We start from the raw sequence: 27,950 nt of genomic DNA, 5'->3' as shown, positions 1-27,950 counted from the left end.
TCATTTTGTGCTAATTAATATGACCGCATTTTATTATAAAAGATTTATGATTATTGTTTCTCATTTTGTTTTTCTTTGTTAGGTTTCTCTACTGTTGGATTTAAAGAGTAAATCCGGGCACTGCAGTATCTTGATGATTGCTTTGTTGATTTGTGGCTCTTACTTCATTAGCAATGCAATCCTTTCAAAAGATTTCGGAGTAAATATTATTAATTGTTGCTTGAATGGTTAATTACTTTTTATTTATTTATAATTATTTACTTCACACAAGAGATTCCATGATTTATGTGTCTAAGTCACATGGGGTTACATGGTGCTACTACAAGTTTGGTTGTATTTTTAATTTCTGTTTTATGCTTTTTATTTTTCAGAAAGCATAGGGGAACTAATTCTTTTGGAGAAAATTTCCAAGAATACCCACTTTTTAGTAAACGATGAGAAGTTATTTTTTAATTTCTAAAAACTATTTTAGCACAAAAATAAAAACTGGAAGTTTTCAACTTTTCATTGTTTTAGTTTTCAATGTCAATCTAGCAAAATAGAAACAAAATATTAAGTACAAATAATATGATAAAATTGACTCCAAAAAATTAAACTTACTGGCATGCAATTCAGAAACTATAAACATAAACTAAACATAATATGTTAACTAAATAGATTAAACAATAATATAAAATAAAATAAGATTGAAATTAGAGTTTAGAATAGGAGTTTGGAGTTGTATTGTCACGATATATCCTGATAAAATTACTTTTTTGGGTACATATAGTCCCTCGTTGCACGAGTAGTTATTTAGTAATGCCACGATAATATGTGACACTATTTAACCCAATCATGTAGCAAAAACTTTACGGTTGATTTTCTATTAGCCGAAAGTATCACATAGATAATACCACATGATTCTTCAAGAGTATGTAATGATTTTTTATGTTACACATATACCATATAATTGCCGAGCCTAAATCTAAAGAGTAGCCTTAAGAAAGACTAGTATTCTCCTTTACATTATGCTTCTCTTTATATATATATATATTTGTTTGTATCTATACATATAAAGTTGCATGTGAGGGAGAATATTATGTTTTGAAAATCCCTTATTTGAGGGAAACTTTATAGCTACGTGAACATGTATCATTTTAATTAAACAAATGAACCTATCTATAAAAAAAAATTTAAATAAATGAATGTGTGTGACAATTGCTTGTGTAGATAATGATGTCACTTGGAGGAAAAATGAATCACACAAGGCAGAAGAATACACAATCTAATAGTGAATGCAAGGTATTCTGGCTAATAAAGCTCTTTCATATATATTATGTTTTTCTATTTTTTGTTTAAATTTAATTTTGCTTTAATTTTAGAAACAATGCAGGGCTGTTGGAAGTGAAGCATTGCCAGAAGGAATTATTGCCCAAACTTCAAACTTGGAAATGCGCCCTTTATGTGGTCCTGTTGCAAAGAATGTATGTCAACTCATTTTTTTATTTTTTTTATTTTTTTTCTTAGATTGGGTATCTCAATAAATCTCACAACCAAAGTCTAAATATTGAGCAATTTCAGCATACTAAAAAGGTTTTGTCACAGTAGTATCCTCTTCTCTTGTGATTAGCTTTTAGGGCAAAATTCATTTTATTTCCATGTGGTATAATTCGATTGCACTTTATCCTCTATCTTTTAAAAATAATCAATTAATCCTCATATGATTTTGGACTAAATTGTTTATGTTACATTTTCTGTCCAAACTAACAAAAATTGTGCTACATGTGCATACATGCGCATTTGGAGAGAGTTTTGGAAGAAAAATAATTAATTAAAGTCGACTTTCCAAGGTAAAAAGACAAAATCACCCCTTTTTTCATTTCTCCGGAAGAAAATAATAAATCTAGACCTACCATCACCTCCTCCATCATACTAGCCACTGCAACGCAAGCGACAGATCTGTGATTCCTGCAAATTCAAAGAGAAAACTCATTCTTAACTTATTAAATAGTTCATAGATATACACACTATATATGCACAAAGTTGGGTAATATGTAATCTTATTTTTGTGATGAAAAAATAATATGATAACGAGTATTTCGATCCTTTTTTTTTTTTTTTTTTTAAATCGCAATGAAAAATCTTGGCATTTGTTTGAGATTCATTCACCAACCCTCTGCCTCCCATGCTTGTAGAGTTCTTCTATTGTTTAACCATTTGTTTATTACGTTTTTTTTTTTTTTTTTTCATTTTCAAATTTCATTTTTCAAACTATGTTTTGCCTAGTAATGGTAATATATATATATATATATATATATATTATCCACCAATATATTATAACTTAAGTTGCCATTAAATTAGTAATTAGAGAAAATCAAGTTCCTTAATTGAAGCAAGTTTTATTTTTTTTTTTATTTTCACAAAAATAACAAAAAGTAAGAGCAAGAAAACAAGAGGTATAATTGTCTTTTTTATTATTGCCAAAGTTAATAGAGTTAATATTGTAATTTAATTTAAAACTACATGGGGGTATGCGACTACTTTTAAAAGACAAGGGGTTAAAGTGGAATTCGACCATACTACAAGGAGGTAAAATAAACTTTGCCCTCGTTTATATGGTAGAATATATCATATATTTTTATTGGTGTTTGAAAGACAATTTGAGGAATGGCCATTTTGTTAATTATATACTAATTAGATGTTCTACTAGGGTGGGTTTAGGCTTGTTTTGGCAAGTAGGTAAAAAGTTATTTTTTGAATTTTTATCTATTTATAGTCACATTACCTCTTTATATTTTTTTTATACATTTTTTCAAAAAAAAGAAAAGATAAAAAAAATCAAAAAGTCAACTAACCTACTTCTCAAAACAACCATAATTTCACATACCTTTTCATTTGAAAAAGAAAAAAAAATATAAATAAAATATGAATAAATATACTTATATTTTTTCTAATTTCATATACTTTTTTATTTTTTCTTTTCAAATCTCTTCCCAACAACCAAACAATACATTAGTATCCACCTGAGCATTAGCCCATTTCACTGTCTTATTTTTTTGAAAAGCGTACAAGTTTTAACTTCCACCTGAGCATTAGACAATTCAACTCATTCCTTAAGGTCTCATTTTTTTGAAAAGCGTACAAGTTTTAACTTCCAACTTCCAATCTGGTACAAAACCTAATTTAAAATAAAAAATAAAAGTTTAGTCAAATGGCATAACCAAAACAATATTCTCTTATTGAGAGATAATAATAATATGATTCTTTGCAATGGTTTTATTATCATTTTTCTTTAACTCAAATCATTAAATTATATATTACTCATCATGTCTTATTGTGATAGAAGTACACCAAAATCATTGCAAGAAAATGATTCATTTGAGATGTGAGTTGACTTTTTAATTTTTTTAACTTGGGGGTTAAAAAGTCTCGTTTGTGATAAGTTTTTTTTTTGACTTTTTAAAGTTTTATGAGAGAAAAAAATAAAATAATTATGCTTTGGATGTGATATTTTGTCTTATTAGACTAAAAGTCTATTTTGTATTTTTTTGACTAAAATAACCAAAAATTCAAAAAATTTGGCATGGGAAACGAAGGCTATCCCTAAAATAACCTTAATATATGGAAGGAAAATCAAACTCTTTGTTAAAACAATTGTGGTAGAGACCCTCGTATATACATGACTCCCTACAACACTTAGGCCAAGTTTGGCATGATCTAAATAATACAAAAAGTCAAAAAGTCATTATCTTATTTAAGTCACATCATCTTATTTAAATCACATTATCTCTCTAACACATCACATCAAATCCAATCCAAATCCAACCCATATAAGTCAATAAGTCAAAAAGTGTACTTTTTTAGAACAACCCAAACCAACCCTTACTCTTATTCCAACCACTCATAATATGGGGTCTACACATATATGAGTGGACCTCACACACATATCAAGAATTAAGATCAAATTAAAAATCATAAAACCTCCCAAAAAAAAGATGCCAAACATTTCCCTCGTTAAAAATTCTCTTTTTTAAAGACTATGGATAGAAAATATTATATTAATATAAAAAGATATCTCTTATCGAGGTTTCACCTTAAATGACACGGTTGCCCTTACTTTGGTACAATATTAAGGTTGATCAGTTCAAAATGTGGAAATAACCTCTTCGCATATAAAAAACTGTGCACGCTCCTAAATTTCATAGTGACTAAAGTCTTGTATACTGAAATTGTTTTTTATTTTTTTTTTAAATGTTCTACATGTGATGTTATGGTAATTTGAAGTTTATACTTTAAGAAAATTTATTTTACAAATTATTGACAATTGTTTTGTTTATTTGAGGATTTTTTTTTCCCTTTCTTTCGTTTATTGATCATTTACTAGCATGATTGTAACTTACTGACCAAATGTTATGCAGTTCAATTATATTACTGTTACCTTATATTCTGTATTTTTTTTTAAAAAATATTTTTTTTTACATATTTTTCTGAAATGTTTTTCAATCAGAACAATTCAACTTCAGCAAATTTATTGGCCATTGCAGCTGGAATAAAGCAGAAAGAAACAGCGAACAAAATTGTTAAAAAGGTAACCAGTATGTCTCTATAAAACTAGGTTCTCCGAATAATCCAAGTCTAGTTCAAAAAAATTTAAATTTTTTTAAAAATTATGACAGTGATATTGAGAAAAAATAATTACAAAAAATTGTAAATATTTATAATTAAAATTACAAATTTTATCATAAATATGCAATAATTTTTCAAAATTACCCCTGCCTGGTAATTCTCCCAAAATTTTCTTTAACAATATTTTAAAAGTAGATTTGTTAGTTTCTTTTTTTAAGGGCTACGTTATTAAGAGTTAGTAAGTTTGATTATAACAAAAAAGTCGCAGTTGTCTCAAATCCTAAATGTTGATTTTGACTTTCTCACTATCCTGATAGTTAGATGGGCCACTAAACCTAATTTTATTAAAAAAATAAAAAATAAAAAAGTGTTGAATTTATTATTAAAAAAATAAAAAATAAAAAATAAAAAAAGTGTTGAATTCATTTAGACATACTCTTTTCACATAAAGGACTTTCAAGTACAAGAAACTACATCAAACGGGTCTTCATATATTTGGTCAAAAAACTAATTTTAACCAAGAAAAAAAAAAACGGTTAAAAATATGCCAAAAAGAACGAACTTATTTTATAATTAACTTTTTTATTATTTTATTTTTAGTCAATAAATTAACTCTCAAAGAAAGATGATAAACTGATTTTAACCACAAGTCTTTAAAAAAATAAAACAAAAAAGGGTTAAAAATGTGCCAAAAGAACTAACTTACTTTACAATTAACTTTTTTATTAGTTTATTTTTAGTCCACAAATTACCTCTCAAAGAAAGATGATAAAATTTTATCATGAATATGTAATAATTTTTCAAAGGACTAATTATATTAACAGTGTCTCTAGTTTGAAATTTGTTTCATTTTGATTTCTGACTTTTAAATTGTGATACATTTGATCTTAAAATTTAAATTTTGTTCCAAATAAAAACAATTAAAGATATTTCCTTTGCAAATAGTCTATTTCAAAGGCAAAGTCTTTATACAACTTATTTAGTATTGATTAACTTGTATGTTATTCGAAATGTAATACCTTTTGTTTAATGAATAATGTTATAACTTTCTTGGTTATAAAGTTCTACTCATTTGAGAATTTTTAGTAACTTTTTAGATTTTTGACTAAAATATGATATTAAAAAAAGTAGTATGTTTGGGATGATTTTTTAATTTTTTACGAAAAGATGTGTAAAAAGTAGAAAGAAAAGAGAATTTTGATTTTTGGTATAAGTTGTTGACTTTTTGATTTTTTTAGTTTTTTTTTGACTTTTTGACTAAAAAAGCCAGTTGCCAAACGAGTAGTTTTCATATTCTATTTTTAGAAAAAATTTCTAAGAAAACTAAAAATTGAATTGATGAAAAAAAAAATTAAGAACACATCATTTTTATATAATCTTATATTTTAGGAGGATATAAATAAATTTTTTTGATATTTATTTTCGTTAAATTAGTATCTATTTTTTTAAAAGTCAAACATAACTACAACCATGGTGTCATTATTAAATCAATTCATTAAAACAAAAAATTCAAAACTAAAAATATTTCATATATTAAACATATCGATTACACATTAAAAATCTAATAACAATTTATTACATGATAACTATAAAAAAAATATTTGTTAATAACAAAAACAACCAACTATCTATTATATGATAACTATAAAAAAAATATCAATAAAAATAACCAAAAATTACATAATCATCATCCAAACATATACTAAAAATTAATTTAGTAAAAAAATAAAAATAAATAAAAAAGTACAAGATTTATCATTTTTATATAATTTTATCTTTGGTAGGTAGAATTAATTTTTAAAAATTCAAAAATAATTTTTTGACGTTTATTTTTGTCAAACTAATTTATATTTTATTAAATTGATAATTTTGCCCTTAAAATAGAACAACAATGTCTTCAATTGTCTTTATTTGAAACGAGATTTAAAATCTAAAATTAAATGTATCAAAATTAAAAGGTTAAAAACTAAAGTGATACAAATTCCAAACTACAAAGACCGTTAGTGCAATTTGCCATTTTTCACAATCACCCCTGAATGGTAATTCTCCCAAAATTTTTCTTTAGAAATTTTTTAAAAGTCAATTTGTTAGTTTTTTTTTTGGGGGGGGCCATATAATGGAGGATGTTAGTAGCTGAGCTAGACATACAGTCATATCTTTAGTGATTTTTTAATTTTTTTATTATTTTAAATTAAGCCATTTTTTTTTTTTTTTTTTTTAAACTTTTCAAGTTTGCTTTGGACAGATGCATTAAAAAGGAAAAAATATTTTAGATAAATTTTCGTTTATTTTAGTAAATTTTTATAATATTTTTTGATACATCTAATTTTAATTTATTTAAAAAATAAAAAATAATCCAATAAAAATAACAAAAGGGAAAAATTAGGGATCATGAAAATTTTGTCATGAAAATGATCATGAAAAATTTATGATCCTTAGATTACCTTGATTAGTGCGTGGTGTTTTATTCTAACTGTAATCTAAGGGTCACAAAACTTTCATGATTATTTTCATGACAAAATTTTCATGATACCTAGCATTACTGATAACAAAAACTCATCTAAAAATAATTTATGAAAACTATACCCAAACAAAGCCATAATTATTTTTGCTTCTTTTTCAAAGTTTTTAAATATAAATAATTTACTAAAATAAACGAATTTATTGGCAGTTTATGGAAAATGGTTTTAGTGTGATGGTATTCCACTACGATGGTGTGGTTGATGAATGGCGAGATATAGAGTGGAGCAGCCGCGTCATACATGTCTCCGCCATCAATCAAACTAAATGGTTCGTACTACTACTCAATCATTTCTCATTCAGACTTTCAATTCTATTTAATTCCTCTGCAATTAAATTCAAGAGTGTTTATACATAATCTGTAATAATCTGTGGATGTTTAAATGGGATATTTTTATTTTTATTTTTATTTTTATTTTTATTTTTATTTTTAATAGGTGGTTTGCCAAGCGATTCTTGCATCCAGATATAGTAGCAGAGTATGATTATATATTTCTCTGGGATGAGGACCTTGATGTTCATGATTTTGACCCTGGAAGGTTTGTCTGATTTAATTAGTTTCCATTTTTATAGTTTTCTATTTTTTTTTTTATATATATTCTTGGAAAATGATATTCATGCATTATTTATTTTTAGGGAAAATAACAAGTCGGTTGTCTTTTTCCAAAAAAGACATGGTAAACTTTATACATTTTAACGCAAATTACAAATTATGAGATTTGCTTATGTGCTTCTGAAATTACATTCCGCCTTTCGAAATTTCTAATTTCATAACAAATGATCTCTTTTATTAATCAAGTCAATTCACAGTTTTTGTAATGATGTTAGAAATTTATTTTAATTAATAATTCAGGCAATTTTATATAGGAGAGCAGTTTCTCTTAAAAAAAAAAAAAAAATCTGATAAAGGGATATTTATAGTTTTTCAAACCACAGGGTAATCCATATTTTAAACAAAAGTCAAGAATGTATTTGTAATTTATCCCAAATTTTAATGATTAAAATTATTAATTTTTCCATGAATATATAATTATTTTCTGACAGTTCCACTTTCATGTAATTTCCCCTTATTCTTATACAAAATTTAAGATAAAAGAATGATGCGACAATTGTATTCTTGTAATTATGAACCAATTTGATAGGCATTTTGACTTCCAAGGGCATTCTGTATGAGTTTTTTGTATATAGATTCTGTTTGTATAGCATTACTTTATGGGTGTTTGTTATGGATTAGAGGATTGCAATGCAATAAACTGATGGTTCTGAAAATGATGTTTATCTGACTATTAGTCCGGCATTCAATTTTCTAACCAGAAGATAGAGTAGTAAATTTATTGAATAGGGAGTCCAATCCCATGCCTCAATCCTATGAAACAAACGGCCCCTATATTCTTTAGTGATTATTGTTAAATTACAGATGCCCTGGCTGCTTTGTTACTCCAATGAAAACTAACATGACAATATTTGCCCGGGTTAATTTCATTTTTTATCCCCTAAACTATTTGTCATCTTTTTCTATTTCATCCCTAAACTATCAATTTGATCTATTTAGTTTAGTTCAATTCACATGGTCCATTTGGAGACAGTTGGTCCAAACCAAACCTTACCTAATGGGCAAAAAAGTAATTTTACAAATTGGATAGTGACTTAAATCATAAACACCCATCATCTTAATCACATTGTATTAAACGACTTATACCCTACAACCAAACACTAATATTCTTCTCTGCCCCTTATTTCCAAATGATGAATAAAAGAAATGAATGTTTGATTGTATGGTTTATGTTGTTCAAATTTTGAATTGCCCATTAAATTAAGTTTTGATGGTTATTGATTTGGAGAACCGTCTTCAACTAGATCATGTTAGCTAAAATTATGAAATGCATAATTTAAAGATGAAATAGAAAAAAATGATTATAGTTTGAGGTATAAAAGTGAAATTAACCCAGTTTATATGGAATATGCCTATTTACCTTTTTGAAAAATTTCAAAATTAAGACAGTTTAAACTTGTTTCTCAAACTATGTGAAAGCATGATTAGAAAACATGTTTTCTTGAAAGGGTGTTTGTTAACCACGCCTCTTGGGTTCCTATTTTATTCAAATTCAGGGGAAAATGTTATTGGTAAGGTCTTAATATAAAGCATGGTTATCAACCATGTTTGCTCTGCACTTCGACTATTAACAGACTTCTACTCTAAATGTAACTTCAAAACAAGGAATTAAAAGCATACACTTTTAGAAAACATGTTTTGCAACACACTTTCACGTAGATTGGAAATATAAGTTTAAAAAGACCCTAGTTTTAGAATTAAATTTTAAAATAACTGTAAAATGTTAAATGGACCTCTGGAATATGGTTGTTCTCGTATCTAGTAATTCATATTATGAAATAATGAAGTTGGGTATGTAATCAAGTTAATTATTGATATTGACTTGAAACCTGGGGCCTGTAGGCATCACTGTTTGCTCCTTAGAGCTAGGAGTTCTTGGGGTGTATTTCTTGCCCGTAAGAGATGGGTACCTGTTTGCTTCTTACTTTTCAATAACTGCACAATATTAATGCTATAACCCTCTTGGTTAGTACTTGATTCTAGAAACAGACTATATATATATAAGAATATTATACAATGTGTAATACATATAGTGTCTGTGATGAGTCCCCATTCTCATATCCAACTTTTAGATATATATCTCAATATCCTAATATTTAGGTTTATGAATGCCCAATGCTTGGACATGCACTCCCACTTGATACTCATACCTAAGTCCATGTAAGTTGTAACATAGGTGGCCATTGGTACATGGAAGATCGGAACATCTATTGTGTTGTAAATTGTAATTGTCCGAAATAACTTAAATGGGCATTGCAGTGCTTAGGAGAAATCCTTCTAGGAAGCTTGCTGCCAGTTTCTACCTTTCTTGATGGCCTTTTTTATGAGCTGAAAGTTCACTTTACGGGCAGGATTTCAGGTTTGTTTTATTGCTCCCATCAAGAAAGCCAGTAGAAAAATTGAAAAAAAAGAAGAAGAAATTTCTGCTAAGATTTAGAGCCCAAAGATTGGTGTCAAAGAATGGCAAAGAATGATCATCATTGTGCAAATAGCATTCAGCAAGAGAAGCTGAGAACTGACTTTCTAGGCTTTGATGTCATAGTGTTTGTTTCTAAAATTAAAATTCTAAGAAAGTGACGTATATGACGAAACAAAAAAATCTATTTTTCAATATTTCTTTTTAAATCAAGCAAGCACAAAACAGTGCAGAACCATTCATTAATGTAATAAAGGAAGGTATCCCTTGCAATTTTTATTTCTTGCAAAACCTTCACCTAACTTGTGCCTTATACGATTTTACACATGGGTTTCCAAGGCTATCAATTACTCGAAGTGCCCTTTTTATATTTACTTTAAGTAATGCATGTCAAACTCTTTCAGTTTTATGAAGAATACTATGCAAGTGTAACTTTGTAGCATGAAGCTTTGTCCTCTCTAAACTTGTGCAAATTGTCATACAGGTTTTATTTTTTATTTTTAAGTTCACAGAAATATTTATACACAATGCAGTTGAAACAGCATAAACATAATTTCTTTGACCTCAGAATCATAATGTTAAATATATTATATCTCTGCAGGTATCTTTCTATTGTCAAAGAGGAAGGACTTGAAATATCACAGCCAGCACTTGGTCCTGGAAAAGTAAGGGTGCATCATCAAATTACTGTACGGTTGATGAATTCCAAAGTGCACAGGTCAGTATAGTACTCTCCAAGGGTAAAACAGTTTCTGGATGTATTAGGCGGAATCTGAATTATAAATAATAATGACAATTAGCTGTAAGTGTACTGAAAGAATACTTGACTCACTTCAAGGATCTGATAGAAGTGGGAGAGGGGTGTATACCGGTTGTGATGGTATACAAAGAGAGGAATAAAATCGTATAAACACTCTTTTTATTCAATCACAAACAAATTATACAAAACAGAGCAAATTCTCTGTTAACTCTCGTACTCTCTACTTTGTTAGAACATTTTTCTCCCACTCTATCTCAAACAAACATACAACCTATCTATTTATAGATTTTCAATCCGTGCACAAACCGTGTGTGCACAGTGTTACTTCATCCTTAAGCTTCAACAATAGAGCTTCCTTAAAGCTTCATCTTCTTCTTCATTTTGGTTTCCTCTTCTTCTCTCTAGAACTTTCCAGTAGTCTCTTGCTTATTCTCATCTTCTCTGGAATTCTCCTTCACCAAACTCAAATTGAGTTTGTCTTCCCAACTTCGCCTCAAACTCAATTTGTTGGATTTTCTACACGATACTTTATATCTGCTTGTGGATGACCTCCTTGTCTGGTCTTTGTAGTCAATCCTCTATTGACTTCTATCTCTCTTTCGGAATAACCTCCTATTGTTCGGTACTGTCAACCAACTGTTGACGTATGTCTCTTGGAACAACCACTTGTTGTTCGGTGCTTGTGAAATAATCACATGTTGTTCTCTATTGTGTAGAACAATCAACTGTTGTCTTTTGTTGTTGGAAACAACCATTTGTTGTTTATTTCGTCCACAATATCTGGAACATCTTCTATCACCTTATCTGTGATATTTTCTTTGTTGTATTCTTCAACTCCTGCTTCGAAGAATATTTTTTCACTTCATATCTTTAAATAAAATTTGTAAATTACAGGTATGGAATTTGTAAAATCTGACCATACAAATGTGTCCGGAATATTCTAAATAGTTGAAAAACACTATTGGATCGTTGCGATTGGATTTCGGATGGCTTAGATTTAGCCAAAATAGATTGGACAGTTTAGATTAACGGTTGCAACTCAATCGCGAAGCACTAAATAATTTCTCTTGAATGTTCGGCAACTTTAGAATTTTGGGGAAGATGAGTGCTATGTACGTGCTCAACTTCTCGGCAGCTGTATAGGTTCATTTGGAGTTCATTTGAGCTGTTCTTTATACCGTTGGAATCCTCTCTTGAATGTTCTGCAGCTTCAGAATTTTGGGGAAGGTGAGTGCTATGTACGCACTCAACTTCTCGACAGCTGTATAGGTTCATTCGGAGTTCATTTGAGCTGTTCTTTATACCGTCGGAATCCCCTCGACAAGTACTTTAATCCGATATACTCAAAATTGAATTTTGATAACTTTGAAAAATTTCCATTTTCGGATGTTGCATTTATCAGCGAACTTCGGCTACTACTTGACTCTTCTGGTTAATGGTTCTGGACTCCTCTAGTCGACACGAAACCTCTGGTATATTCAGATATTGATTTCGACACCTTTGAAATCTGGGCAAATTTGAAAACTCTCGGTTTCTTTGAAATTTTGGCCCAAATTGGCTCTTTTAGCTCTGATACCACTATTGAGTAGTAGGAGAGGGGTGTATACCGGTTGTGATGGTATACAAAGAGAGGAATAAAATTGAATAAACACTCATTTTATTCAATCACAAGCAAATTATACAAAACAGAGCAAACTCTCTATTAATTCTTATACTCTCTACTCTCTTAGAAATCTCCTTATCTGGAGATGTTGTGTTTCTCCCTGGAGATTATATTTTTCTCCCACTCTATCTCAAACAAACATACAACCTATCTATTTATAGATTTTCAATCTGTGTACAAACCGTGTGTGCACATTGTTTCTTCATCCTTATGCTTCAACAATGGAGCTTCCTTGAAGCTTTTTCTTCTTCTTCTTCATTTTGGCTTCCTCTTCTCTCTAGAACTTTCCAGCAACCTTTTGCTTGTTCTCCTCTTTTCTGGAATTCTCTTTCACCAAACTTAGTTTGTCTTTCCAAAAGGATCAAGTTATCTATAGAACCCTATAGATGTCACAGTTCAAGAATACCAGACCATATTATGTTTGATCATTGCAAATGCTGGTTCATGGAACATAAACAATTTTGGAGATCAAATCGTCAATGACCACTTTTTTGAAATCAGTTATTGGAAGAGATTTCCTAGGTACAGAAGCATGGTGACCAACCGCCACTCAGAGTGTGTCCCCACGTGACGTGTGACGTGTCCGGGACCGTGCTTCTTATGAGCTAACTAACATTCTAGAGTCCAACAAATTGGTCAAGGCTTTCACCTGCTGCTGGAGTTCATTGCTGCTTTTTATCTTCCCGCAGACATTACTTGTTCTACTACTTTGTCTTGTGTGGTTACTGGATCCCATATTACTGGGATTGGAGATTCTCTATTTAGATAACAATATGCTATTATACTTACAAATTTAGAAACTTCAATTCATCTTAGCTTTTCTTATCTATGTCTTGAACAGAAGGTTCTATAAAAATGGCGGTGGAAGGTGCGATGATAACAGCACAGCTCCTCCATGTGTGGGGTAGAGTATCACAACCCCTGTCTTTGTTTGGTTGTGTTTTTGCTTTCTTTATTTTTGTTTTTTATTTTCATTTTTAATGTTTTCAAAAACACTCATCTTTTTCATTATTGTGCGAAAACAACTTTTTGTTGTTTCCTAAAAAGTTAATTGTTTTCAGGAAAAAAAAAAAAAAAAAAAAAAAATTTAGAAACAAAACTCATCGATTGTACCCACCCAGAAAAGAGAAGTTATGTACTTATGCAATTTAACAAAACTTCTTCTGCAGTTGGGTGGAAATTATGGCACCGGTATTCTCTAGAGCAGCTTGGCGATGCACTTGGTATATGATCCAGGTATAGGGTATTTTTTTCGAAGTGAGTGCATAACAAGATCATAATGTGTGAATTGTTAATATTTGTCTGGGACAATGAGTGAGCTAAAATACTAAGAATGATTTAGGATTTCCATGAGGTTTCAGTTTCACTTACTTTGCTTATTATGGTAACATGGGATTTCTTTTTTGGTATGTATAATCGGATTTGTTACTAGATTTTCTTATTAGTAGACACAAGGGCAATGGTCCCATGTGTATTTATTAATGTAGTCCTCACTTCTTTTGTGTCGGTGGTAAGAAAATCTGGCAAAAAATATGTTTATGTACAACGTTACTCTCCTGTTATAACTTAAATACTCTCCTGTTATAACTTAAATACGTAAACCTTTTGCCAATAATGAGGAGAGTTGTGGTGCCCCGATTGATTTTGTTAGACACAGGATCAAATATAGAAAATAGATTGATGGACATGATTTTCCAAAAATGAGCCCCATTAACAAATCTTGTAAAATGCTATCCATCTATGTGTTTTCTATGTTCCTAGACTTTCTATTTCGCAAGCTATGGCTGTTGTTTGACTCTGTTGTAATTGTTTTCTAATGAGTTTTGAACCTCAACAGAATGACTTGATCCATGCATGGGGCCTGGATATGCAGCTTGGTTACTGTGCACAGGCAATTTTTCTAATCCTAAAACTTCTTTGTATGACTATCTTCTTGTGGATGCTAATGACATTTGGACCATTTTTTTACAGGGTGATCGGACAAAAAACATTGGTGTGGTTGACTCTGAGTTTATAGTTCATTTGGGTCTTCCTACACTGGGTGTTTCAGATGGTAACAAGGTATGCAATTCTTATATTTTTATGAGCACTCATTTCTAGGGTTGGGATAGACTAACAGCTTGAAAACTATGTATGAGAAAGGAAATGACCGAAATGTTTCTGTTTCCTAAGATATCAAAATGAAACATTAGTGGAACACCAAAATTGTTTGTGCTTCTTAGGTTGACACCAATACCAACCCCTCATACATGATAAGGCTTTGTTTTGTGTGTCGATCACATTAGTCAATGTAAACAATTAACTAATCTTGAGGCTGTTTCATCCAGCATCAGTAGTTGTCCCATCCTAGTGAGTGTTTTAAATCTCCGTTCTTCAAGATTTAGGCTAACTCTGCCGGGATTATTAACAACTCCGCTGGTCCCCAGCCTGGGTAAAGGAGGAGGGTTGTGTGTTAGGTAGCTGACAGCCAACATGAAAAAAAGCCGCTCGGATCCCTTATGACAATGAATCCTTCTTTGAATCGTTTAAATGCAAGGTCGTTCCCCTCAAGTGATGCGTTGCACCTGCCTTCTGGTGTTTCAAAAAGTGAGCAAGGGGCGCCGCATCGACGTCTGGGTGAGGTGAAAAATAGACAAAGGTTTTCGCGTTTTTCTGGATGATCGCGGGTAAAGAAGTTAGTCCAAGACTATAGGTAGTCACTTGGAATCAAGGTTTTAAAAAGCGGCCGCAACTGTTACGTAACGCCGTTACGTAACGGTTGTGGTAGTTACCGCCACCCGTTACGGCCGCTTTTGCAGTGTGATTGAGATTCACAAGTGTGTCGGTTGTAGCGGTTGCCGTAACGGTCGTAACGGTGCTGTAACAGCTGTAACGGCCTGTTACGTACCGTTACGTAACGGTTCCGAACTGCTTCTTTTGAAAAAACACACAAAAAAAAGAGCTAAAAATGGAGGAAGAGGGATAGAGAGAAAGGAAGATAAAAAGAGAAGACGGTGGAGCAAGTGATAGAGAGAGAGAGAGAGAGAGAGAGAGAGAGAGATGAGGGAAGATGAAGAACATGTTATTGATTTGTTGAAGCTGTAAGACCTATGCTATTCTATTTAGCTGCTATCACTCAACCATTTTGTTTGTGTGTGTCTATCTATATATTGTTTGAAAATAATAATAATAATAATAATTGTGGTCATTATCTATTTGGCTTGGTTAAAATATGTATATATATATTTAGGCTCTTATTTATTCTTTTACTTTTGTCATTGTTTTTTTTATATATAATAGTTAGTAATTGATTGATTTTTTTTGTATAATATGAAGTCATTAATTATTAAAATAAAATGTAAAAACTCAGTTTATAGTGATTTAAAAATATGAAATATATTGGATCATACCTAAAAATTTACAAAAATTATCAATATTTATTTTAAACCCAATAAATATGATCATGGAAAAAAAAATGCATATAGGTAAGTTTTTTTCAAATTGTGCGAAAAATAAAAATATTCATGGTTCCGGTTACCGCAACCGTTACGCTACGGCCTTTACACTCCGCAACCACAACCGCGCCACCGCCACCGCCACCGCCACCGTTACGGCGACCGCAACTGCTTTCCAGAACCTTGCTTGGAATATAGGAACCTTAACTGGTAAGCAAGGTTGTTAAGATTGCGATCCGGATCGTAGGATCGTACGATCCTATGATCCAATATACATCATTCGATTCGACTCGTGCTTTGGATCGACCCTAGATCAGGATTGTGGTGGGATCGTGAAAGGATCGTTGGGATCGTATCTGGATCGCGACTCCATGCGATCCAGATTTGAAGGGTTTTTTATCAACTTGAAAGCAAAATCATAAGCAAAAAAAAGAGAGAGGCAGAGAAACAAAGGAAGCAGACCTGCGATTAGGGCAATACAACTTGGGGAAAGAGAAATTCAACATCAAATTTTAGATTTTGCAGCCACAAACCAGGTACGCTATTCTTCTTCTTCGCATCTTCCTCTCACTTCGCTGTTCTTCTTCGTCTTCGAATCTTCCTCTCTTTTCGATCTTCTCTTCTTTTTCTTTCTTCACTGCGCAGCTCTATTTTGTATCTTCCTCGCATCTTCCTCTCACGAACCAGGTACGTTATTTTGTATATTATATATATATATATATATACTGAATTCGTTGTTTGTTTTTATTTTTTTGTTTTTTTTGTTTTGTTTTTTTTTGCTCTTATTATTATTATTATTATTATTATTATTATATTATATATATACTGAATTCGTTGCTTGTTTTTGTTTTTTTTTTTGCTCTTATTATTATTATTATTATTATATATACTCTTTATTATTATTTTTTTTTTCTTTTCTTTTTTTGTTTCTGTAAATTGTATATGATATATATATATATATATATATATTTGTATAAATGTTAAAATTTACCATCACCTACCACACACTTACCATCACCTACCACACACTCACCTACTACACTCACCTACTCCTCACCTACTCCACTACACCTACATCTATATAAGGAACCATTTGTAATAGACAGATTATAACAACATAAATCAATCAATAATACATAAATTCACACTCACCTACTACACTCACCTACTCCTCACCTACTCCACTACACCTACATCTATATAAGGAACCATTTGTAATAGACAGATTATAACAACATAAATCAATCAATAATACATAAATTTTTACATGGTATCAGAGCGAGGTTAAGAAGTTAGTAATTCTGCTTCACCGGCGGGCGGCAGCCTCGCCTTGGCCGCCCGCCGGACCTCTACATACCCACCCAGCTTCATCTCTCTCTGTGTCTTGCTTTGTAGCCCACGTTAGTAGTCCTCCTCTTCCAACAACCCATATAACTTTCGGCCATGCCATCACTGTTAAAGGTGGTAGTGTTGGTGGCGATGCCAGTCCTCTTCTTGATGGGTCTATCTCTCTCCACCAACAACGGCGGCGAAGTCGAACTCGTCTGTAATAATGGAACTGGAATGGTTAAGGCTGGATTTGCCGGAGATGCTGCTCCAAGGGCTGTATTCCCTAGTATTGTCGGTCGCCCTCCTCCTCTTACCAACCCTCGAAGCCACAGTAAACACCCACAACATCACCATCTTCGCACTCTCTATCCACAGCTTCTTTGATGGTGTCAAGGTACCTCAAGTTCCTTAGTCCAAAGCTCCTGTCAGTCTCCTTCTCAGATAAGCTCCTTCTTGTTGAGTCCAGCAGTAGTAAAGCATCACATGACTGAACAGCACAGTCATGGAAGATGTTTCTGAGCCAAGAGACAGCCGTGCTCTTGTGGCGCTTGTAGAGAAGCTTACCTTGTTCTTTGATGATGTCTTCAGCTTGAGGACTTGAATCTTTTTCGAAGTTCATAACAAGACCTGCTGGGTCATTAGCTTCTTCATTTTCTGCAAAAGCTGATGTTCCTCGTGAGACAGAAAAGATGGCAAACAAAAAAAAAAAAAAAAGGAAGAAGACAACTTTCTCTTCATCCAACTAACCATCAACTTTTGTCCCCCTCTTTTCCTTTCTTTTATTTTATTATTGACCACCCATCTTTTCTTTTATTTTAATATCTATATATATCTTAAAATAATGAATCCTAAAACCAAAACCATGTGCTGGTTCTATCCACGCTATTTCACACTTTTCTTTTATTTTAATATATATATCTATATATATATATTTTCTTATAATATATTTTCTCTATTCCTACTTTTATTTTATTTTATTTTATTTTATTGTATAATAATGAAACATTGATAAAACAAAAAAGAAAGATAATTACAAAAAAAAAAAAAATAAAAAAAAATACCAAACACCAACCAATCATATTTTATTCATCTCAGGGAACAACCCCGATCACACTTTTACACACCAAAAAAAAAAAAAAAAAAAAAAAAAAAACCCCAACAACTTCATCCACAGGCGGGATTTTTCTTCTCTACTCTGCCGCCAGTCTTTTCTTTTTGCCTCCGTCTTGGGCGGCCCTTGCCGGTGTTGCCTCCGTGTTTCCCACTCCACTGGGCATGATCACTACTCCCTGCTCCTCCACTGCAGCATATGGCGGCCCTCCAAATCGGAACATCACGGTGGCCTTTCGCTTCAGCTCCTTGTTTTCTGCCTTTAGCACACTTATCTCTGCTCGCGCATCCTTATACATGCGTTGGAGCAGAGCCAGCTGGGAGTTTAACTGTTGCACCTCATTTGTCCTGCTCTGCAGCCGGTGCGACAAATTTGTGACCGCAGTCATGGTTTCCACGCATGACTTCAAAGTATACTGATTGGCCTCAATATCAGTTTGCACCGCCATTTTTTGCTCCACAGACCGCATCGGAAAGTTCAACGGAGCAAAACTAGAGGCGCTTGGTTGAGGTTCACTGGCCACCGCACCAGTTATCTCTCTTGTTGACTCGTTGAGGTCGGGAAAAAGAGTGAGCAGACCACGGGACGAAGAGGCCATATTCTGGGTAGCTGAACGGGAAGACGAGGCCATGTTATAGGTTGCTGAGTGTTTCAGAGAACGGTTGGTTACAGAATTCGTTGCTTGTTTTTGTTTTTTTTTTTTGTTTTTTTTTTTGCTCTTATTATTATTATTATTATTATTATTATTATTATTATTATTATTATTATATATACTCTTATTATTATTTTTTTTTCTTTTCTTTTTTTGTTTCTGTAAATTGTATATGATATATATATATATATTTTTGTATAAATGATGTGTTGATCACTTGAACATTTGGATTTCAATTCAAATTTTTTGAGACTAATTCTATATATATATTGATAGTATTACTTAGTCATATAAAAATTGTTGTATTTTTTTATCATTGTAGTAGGATTTTACGATCCTCGATCCGATCCTACGATCCGATCCGACAGACCCCCAAAACAATCCTGAGTAGGATCCCGATCTTAACAACCTTGCTGGTAAGACGATGAAATTGGTAGATGTTATGATTACGAGGAGAGTTAGTATAGCTTGCGTACAAGAAACTAAGTGGACGGGTGAGAAAGCTAGGGAAATTGAGGATATCGATTTAAAACTGTATTATAATGGTAAGGATAGACGCGGGAATGTGGTAGGAATCATAATTGCCAAGGGTCTTGTGGAGAATGTAGTGGCGGTCATTAGGAAATGGGATAGGATTATGTTAGTTAAACTAGTTATTGGAGGGAATATAGTGAACGTTATTCCCCTCAAGTAGGATTAGATGATCAGACTAAGAGGGATTTTTGGGAGCAAATGGATGAGATCTTATAGGAGATACCCGTAGGAGAGAACTTGGTTATAGGTGGAGATTTTAATGGCCATGTAGGCATAGATAAACGAGGCTATGAAAGGGTGCATAGTAGATACGGTTTTGGTGATAGAAATGAGGCTAGAGAGAGTATCTTAGATTTTGTGTTGGCTTTTGACCTGGTGGTGGCCAATGCTATGTATAAGAAGAGGGAAGAGCATTTGATAACCTTTAAGAATGGGTCAGTGAAGAGCTAAATACATTACTTCTTAGTGAGAAAAGTGGACTGCCTAAAATGCAATGATTATACGGTGATTCTTGGAGAGAGTCTGGCCTCTCAACATAGAATTTTGATACTAGATTTTTGTTTTGAAAGGCAATATCAAACTAGGAATGATGGTGGGCGTTGTAGGACGAGATGGTGGGACTTAAAAGGGGATAAACTAGAAATATTTAATAATAGAATGGATAAGGAAGGTACTTCGGACTTGGAAGATGATGCTAGATGGCCAATTGTATGAGGAGAGTCTCAAGGAAAGTGCTTGGAGAGTCGAAAGGAACGGGACCCAGCTCTAGGGAAACTTGGTGGTGGAGGGAAGAGGTTCAAGCAGTAGTTAAGGCAAAAAAAGAGTGCTTTAAAAAGCGACAGAATGATAGAACTGAGAAAAACGTTAAGAGCTATAGATTAGCTAATAAGGAGGTCAAGAAAGTAGTGAGAGAGGCTAAGTTGAAAGCTTATGATGACCTATACACTAGACCAGATAGTAAGGAGGGAGAAAAGAGAGTATACAAACTTGCTAAGATACGTGAGAGGAAAATTAGAGATTTTAATCAAGTTAAGTGTATCAAGAGTAAGTATTCTAAGGTATTGGTGAAGGATGAAGAGATTAAGAAAAGATGGAAGAACTGTTTTGATAAACTATTAAATGAGGAACATGGAGGTACGTCAATAGGGGAAGAAATAGCCAGTAATACGATAAACCAAGATTATAGGTTTTATCGCAGGATTAGGAACTTTGAAGTAAAGGTTGCACTCTAGAAGATGAAATCAAATAAGGCTTTAGGACCTAATGATATCTCTATTGAAGCTTGGAAGTGTTTGGATAAAAAGGGATTGCTTGGTTGATTAGGTTTAGCAAAATTTTGTTGACTAGGAACATGCCAGATGAGTGGGGGAAGAGTATTTTAGTGTCAATCTATAAGAATAAAGGAGATGTCCAGAATTGTAACAACTATAAAGGAATCAAGCTAATGTGTCATATAATGAAAGTGTGGGAGAGGGTGATAGAATGCCGATTGTGAGATATAACAGTGATATCAAAGAATCAATTTGAGTTTATGCCTGACAGGTCAACAATGAAAGCGATATATTTTTTGAGAAAAATAATAGAAAAATACAGAGGAAAGAAAAGTGACATTCATATGGTGTTTATTGATCTTGAGAAAGCATATGATAGAGTGCCTCATGATATAATATGGTGGGTGTTAGAGAAGAAATGGGTGACAAAATGTTACATTGATGTGATTAGGGACATATATAAATGGGTGGTGACCACCATTAGATCACCTGCTAGAGAGACAAATGAATTTTCTATCAATGCAGGGTTACACCAAGCTCTACCTTAAGTTCTTATCTTTTTGTTTTAGTTATGGATGAGTTGACGAGAAATATTCAAGATGACGTGCATGGTGTATGCTTTTTGTAAACGATATCGTGCTAGTGGATGGGACTAGAAAAGGAGTTAACACAAAGTTGAATATTTGGAGAAAAGCACTTGAATCTAAAGGATTCCAGATAAACAGAACTAAGACAGAGTACATGAAGTGTAAATTTAGTAACATTAACAATGAAAGCAGAGGATAAGTGAGGATAAGTGAAGATTGAGAACCAAGAATTGCCTAAGAGTGAACATTTTCGTTATTTGTGGCCGATTATCACAACAGCGGGGGAGATCGATACGGATGTGGTCCATAGGATTAAGGCCGGATGGTGTAAGTGGAGAAGTGCGTCTGAGGTACTATGAGATAAACGAATATCCACTAGATTAAAAGGTAAGTTCTATAGAACGGCTATTAGACCATCGATGTTGTTTGGGACAGAGTGGTGGGCAACCAAGAAACAACATGTAGACAAGATGAGTGTTGCTAAGATAAAGATGCTAAGGTATATATGTGGCAAGACTAGACAAGACAAAATTAGGAATGAGTATATTCGGGAATGGGTAAGAGTAGCACCGATAGAAGATAAATTGAGAGAGAATCGATTGAGATGGTTTGGTCATATTCAACGGAGACCAACAGAGGCAGTAATGAAGAGATGAGATGCAGTGATGGTAGATGAAAGTGTTAGGAGACCGGGTAGGCTTAGATTAACGTTGGCTAGCGTTGTAAATAGAGATATGAATCTACTTAATTTGACTAACAAAATGGCTTTTGATAGAGCCGCGTGGGAAAGAAAGATTAATGTAACCGACCCCATTTGATAGGATTTAAGGCTTGGTTCGGTTTTCAAGATTTAGGCTTTTTTGGAGGCACGTAATGGTTTGAGTTTTTTTCCTTATATTTCATTAAGATCAAAAAGATTAATCTTGAGACCTTTTACTAGCCACCATTCAAGAGAGCATTGAATTTCTTGCATTTTCAGCATCAAAGGAAGTAGATCTCACCATCTTGCCATTGATTGGACAAGTTTTACTGTCTTCCCAACCACTTTGCGTTGTCATTTTTTCTGAACCAACTATATGTATTATTGGTTCTGAAATAAAACCAGCAATCAATCTGTTTTTTAATATAGTTTATCTGCTGAAGAAGAACATTATATTTTGCTGTTAAGGGTGGGAAGTTTTCTGTTATTTTAGTTCAAACTAATATTGATTTCACCTAACCAGGTTGCTTTCATGTGCATCTCTCTACCATTGACTTTTGGATTGTCTTTTTTCTACTATTTGTTCTTGTTCATGTGGTTGAGTAATAAACTAATAAAGCACCTAATCATTCATCTCAAACCAAAAAAATCGTCAGATTAGATGCAGTGTTATGCGTGTTTGGTTTTGTTTTCATTTTCTTTGTGGTTTTTTTTTTTGTTTGCGTGTTTCCAGAAATAAAACAATGAAAAAGCTCGAAAACAACATATTTTCATTTTTGTGCAAACAAATTTTTGGTGTTTCTTAATAACTTTTTTTCAATAATTTTTTTTTTTTGAAACCAGTTTTCGAAAACAAAATTTCCAAAAACTGAAAACAGAAAACAGAAATGAAAACGTATTGAAAAGGAGTGATTTTTCAAAAGGTACAAATTGTCCAATTCGTGGATATTTTCCTATAGAATGCCATGGATGGATATTGAGTTGACAGAATACTGTTAGTTTCATGGCAAGATTTGTCCCAAAAGCAATCAATAAATATGCCATGATTTATGATTGTTAAACTGATTTAAACTGACTGATGCGTCGAATATTGATTGGTCATTGTTATGTGCCCACTCTAGCATTGACCATTGAGTACTTGACATGTTAGTGAGTTTCAAGCAGACTGTGTATATCATTGTTTAAACTAATTGAGTTGAGACAAGTGAACTTTTTGAAATTGGGCTTATTTGTCAAAAAAATTCGATAAATTTTCCTGGATTTGAACACATGTTAGTTTAAACACATGTGATTTAAACTCACTATCATCTGATTTAAACACATGTTTTCTTTTACTATTTTTCTTGTCAGACCATAACTGAGAACCTATTATCTTTGAAATTGCAGGATTTGCACAGAGTTGATGCTAGAACTGAAGTAAGTTTCTTGGTATTACTATAATGAAGTGTCTCTGCTGTCAAGAGTAATTTGTAGATTCTGTTGGTTCTTTTAACTTGCATGCCCTCACTACACTAAATCACTAATGTGAAGTAGTTGATGCTCGTTTGGGTTTGGCTTTTTTTCAGTGGTTTATTTTATTTTAGTTTTTTTGCTTTTTTGACTTTTTTATATAGAATCTAAAAAGCCCACGTGTTCTATAAGTTTTGTGGCTTTTTGGCTTTTCCACATGATGACAAACATGTTTTTTGACTTTTTGGCTTGTTTAGCCAAAAAGCTGACTTTTTAGAACATCCCAAACATTGTCACGACTCTTTTTTTTAAAACATAAAACAAGGTTTATTGTCGGTGGCTCATTATTCACATTCTCTAATTATTTTTGTATCAACTGAGAATCCCCCGGGCCCATTTCTGGGATTTGGGATGAGTTGTGGCCTAGCACAGCATGCCCTGTTGTGCCCCACTGAAATGATCATAGCCGTCCATTTTGTAAAATCTGCCAAGCAGATCATCCATGCAGAAACTTAGATTTATCAGATATTGGTAGCCACATAATTGATCACATTTGACAAATGTGATTTTTATAATAGACCGGACTTTTTTTTTAAAGACAAATGATTTCGCTTGTCCGTGCTTCTTCGTTAGACTCTAATACAATGACTGACTATACTAAAAAAACTGATAATTTTGCTCACATCAATTATTAACATTTCCAAAGATCAACAAATTCTATTATCTTTACTATAGATGATTTACTTCATCCCTTTTAATTCATCTGTGTCTCATCTCATCTTTGGGGAACATGTAGTGATTGATGATTTGTGTGCAGGTGAGGAAACAGTCTGTATTTGAAATGCAGACTTTCAAGAGTAGATGGAATAATGCAGTTGAGGAGGATAAATGTTGGGTTGATCCTTATCCAAAACCTGCAAACCAGACAATCCATTAGTGTACATAATTTGTAATGTGAAAGCAATAGAGACCTCAACCAATTGATTTATTAGTTTGGGAAAACTTCACTTTACCTGTGGTTTACTCTCCCCGTGTTGTTTGTCCCCTGTCATTTAGAAATAGCCGCATAACTTTCATGTGGTTTGTAGGTTAAAGTGTACCGTCGTATAGTCTATCCAAGTTAACATGCTAACAATAAGTTATGTTATGTGTTCACTTTCAAATGTCACAAAGGTAAACCACAAATTGAGTAAAACACGGGGTTAAAGTGAATTTTACCTCCCAAAAAAATATCGAAAAATGTCTATGATTTGCACAGTGAGGTTACTTTATGGACATGAAGGTACATTGTAATCCACAAATCACATGGGAATAGTGGATAGAAACCTCAATCGTGAAGGATGTGAGGATCCCACAACAATCTTGAAGAACCTTTGGATGCCAAATTATTTAGCTAGAGACTCATGCACTGTGTCACTGTTTTAATCTCTGTCATTTATTCCTTCAAGTTACACAAAGGACTTTATCGCTCACTGTAAATTAGAATAGGCAGCACTTGTTTGTAAGAAAAATGGATTGTCTGAAACAAATGATACAGACGTAAATAAATTTTATTTATTTATTGGCTTTTTAATTATGAAGGTTGTTCATTGTTTTGATGATGATTCTTATTTATTTGGTCATGGTTGCCATGGATTTGATTTGAGCTTTATGTTAATCAAAGTAGTAAGGTTAATATTTATTATTATATAGCACAATATGTTCTTGGCTAATTTATAGAATTGTTTTCAACAAGAGGCGTACAGAATAATATGAAGAAGGTATATATCAGTATGATCAAGTTTTTTTAGAGGTATTTTCATTTGCTAGTCTGCTAATTATTTTCGTCGAAAGTGGTCCTACTTTCTGATATCTACATTTTAAATTTTCTTTTAAAATTTAATAATTTTGTGTATATAAACTTTTCGATAATCAAACACTTGTTTTAGGGTCTTGGTACTTTCTATCATTCATGTGATTGCATAGTGAAGTCCTAGAAAGAGAAACTATATTGTGAAAATTTGAACTCAAATGTCACATTTAATATGAAAAGCACCTTAATGACTAGGATAATCGTGGTCTTACACTAAGGCCATGTTTGTTTGGGCGGACTGGATTAACATTCTCATGACTAATAGTCCTAGGATTACGAATCCGTTGGATTATGTATCCTATTTTAACTAATAGTCAAGTTTAAAATAATTAGTCCCTACTTCAATTGTTTAACCAAACATCGGATTAATAATTTTATTGAACTATTAGTCCAATCCCAAACTCATGTCTACCCAAACAAACATGACCTAAAAAGGTTGATGACTACATGAAGTGAAAACTTACTTTGAGTTTTGATGATTTAAGCATTTTAACATTAAACTAAAAAACTATTCTTTATAAAGTAGAACTGAAAAAAATTAAACTCATTTAAAACCAAACTAAACCTACCCAAATTTCTTATTGGTTTTAATTGAGTTGGTAAAAACAATTGAACTCATCATACGAACCATACCGAGTTAGATCCGATTGTCTATTGAATCATACTAATGAATGAAATACTCTTGATTGTTTCCTTCTTTAATAGTTTTTTTTTTGGTTTTTTGGAACTAAAGATGGTAGTTTGTCATTTTTATTCACAACAATATATAAGAGTTTTGGAGATTAAATTTTTTGATTCCTAAAAGCAAAAATTTTGTTGCAAAAAACATTTATGAGCTAATTTTTATCGTCGTAAGAATAGTCGCTAAAAGATCATTTTGAAAAATAAAAAACAAAGCTTTTAGCCACAATTTTAAATCACTAATAAATACACTTTTAGAGACAAAATAATTTGGTCTCAAAAGGTTTATTTTATACGACAAAAAAATTGGTTAAAAAAGATAATAATTCATCACCAATGTCCAATTTTCGTTGCTAAAAATATAACGACGACATTTTTCGCAACAAAAATATTTTGTTCCTAAAAAATAATTTTATCTCTATATTTTGGTCTCTAAAATTTAATTTTTTTGTTGTGATTTCTCTTATATTTCAGCTTTATTTTCAACAAAGACTGATCACATAAAACAACTCCTAACCCACCAAATCACAAATGCAACTTTGACATAGAATGTTAGTATATAATAAGTTTTGCATCCCCACAAAGGTTTTCTATCCTTAGAATTTCCTATAAATTAAACTATCCCGGTTTTATATAGGGATTGTGAGGGTTCGTAGTAGAGGTTTGGAATACTTGGACACATAATTAGCAACAAAGATGGCATACATATGGTGGTAGTGCCATTGCCAACCTAACAGCCTCGCCTTCCCTTACTTCTTGTGGCATTATTGCTAAAGACTACTACATACTAGTACTCCCAAAAACCAGGTTGGAAGCAGACATAGAAAATAATAAAGAGTAATTGTTTTTTATTCTTCAATCATTATTAATGTACAAATAAGAGAGACGGCTTTTTTTTTTCTTCTTCTTATAAGAGGACAGACGATTTGTTTATATTTATATAGGACTCTTTAGTCAATGTCTAATGTAGGTTTGTCTCCCTAACTTTTCCTTAACTATTTCACGAAGATACTTCCCATCATATTTTGGTCATGATAAGACTTTGATTACCTTTGTAGCTTGAGGAAATAGAGAGCTGCTTGTTTTAAAGTTTTAACATATTAATACTCCCACTACATAGTATCATCATCATTGAATGGAAAAAGAAAAGAATCCACAAAAATAATTTATATAACTAATATTGGTATGTGTTTTAGTTTGAAATAACAGGATAAAAACTGTTATATATAATATTTTGTATGAAAATTTTGTACAAAAATTCTTAATTGTTTGTAATTATTACCTCTCTTGTGGCAATATTTTGGGACAATTGTCAAGGTAAAAGTCTTTAATATCTTTGGCTGCAAACATCGGCCGATTATTTTCATTTGGAGCAGTTAACATAGCAGTCACAAGACCGCCAATGCTTGTTCCTGCAATCACATGAAAATAGTCCACAATTCTTACATCCTCACCATCCAGCTTCTGCATCATGACCAAACAATTTTGGAGTTGTTAGCACATGAAAGATTATAACCACCACTACCATCTTAAAAAAGAAAAATAGTATTTATCACAATAAATTTCACCATCCTTTTTATAGTGATCCCGATTCTTCCTCCTTTGGTTGTTGTATCCGGACTTGGTTCCGTGGATGTCGGTTGTGGTTTATATCTTGTTTCCGTCCTTCAATACTTTGTATTTGAGTTATAGGATGTTTTGGGCAGGATTGTTACAGGTTGGGTGTGATTGGGAGCAAATGGTTGCTGCCCAGACTTTTGGTCCTTCGCTCGA

At 32.3% G+C, this 27,950-nt stretch overlaps 1 protein-coding gene across 3 annotated transcripts in view; it reads left to right on the top strand.

The window, feature by feature from the left end:
- The window catches only part of LOC114287267 (uncharacterized), a 28,095-nt gene extending 2,875 nt beyond the window's left edge, over positions 1–25,220 (top strand). The window contains exons 2-14 of one of the 3 annotated variants that reach the window (XM_082868725.1): positions 83–199; positions 1,210–1,281; positions 1,362–1,463; positions 4,487–4,567; positions 7,277–7,395; positions 7,563–7,664; positions 10,756–10,872; positions 13,419–13,481; positions 13,747–13,813; positions 14,415–14,468; positions 14,549–14,638; positions 23,582–23,611; positions 24,462–25,220. In XM_082868725.1, the coding sequence (XP_082724851.1) occupies positions 83–199; positions 1,210–1,281; positions 1,362–1,463; positions 4,487–4,567; positions 7,277–7,395; positions 7,563–7,664; positions 10,756–10,872; positions 13,419–13,481; positions 13,747–13,813; positions 14,415–14,468; positions 14,549–14,638; positions 23,582–23,611; positions 24,462–24,581 (1,134 nt within the window). In that variant the 3' untranslated portion in view covers positions 24,582–25,220. The remainder of the gene's footprint in view (positions 1–82; positions 200–1,209; positions 1,282–1,361; positions 1,464–4,486; positions 4,568–7,276; positions 7,396–7,562; positions 7,665–10,755; positions 10,873–13,418; positions 13,482–13,746; positions 13,814–14,414; positions 14,469–14,548; positions 14,639–23,581; positions 23,612–24,461) is intronic. The other 2 variants (XM_082868727.1, XM_082868726.1) reach the window with 2 other exon arrangements.
- Positions 25,221–27,950: the final 2,730 nt, after the last annotated feature.

Source organism: Camellia sinensis, chromosome 5, assembly GCF_055761805.1.
Source record: "Camellia sinensis isolate YWXY chromosome 5, ASM5576180v1, whole genome shotgun sequence".
Lineage (NCBI taxonomy): Eukaryota > Viridiplantae > Streptophyta > Magnoliopsida > Ericales > Theaceae > Camellia > Camellia sinensis.
The sequence above is the reverse complement of the archived record's forward strand: the minus strand, read 5'-3'. Positions and strand labels throughout refer to the sequence as shown.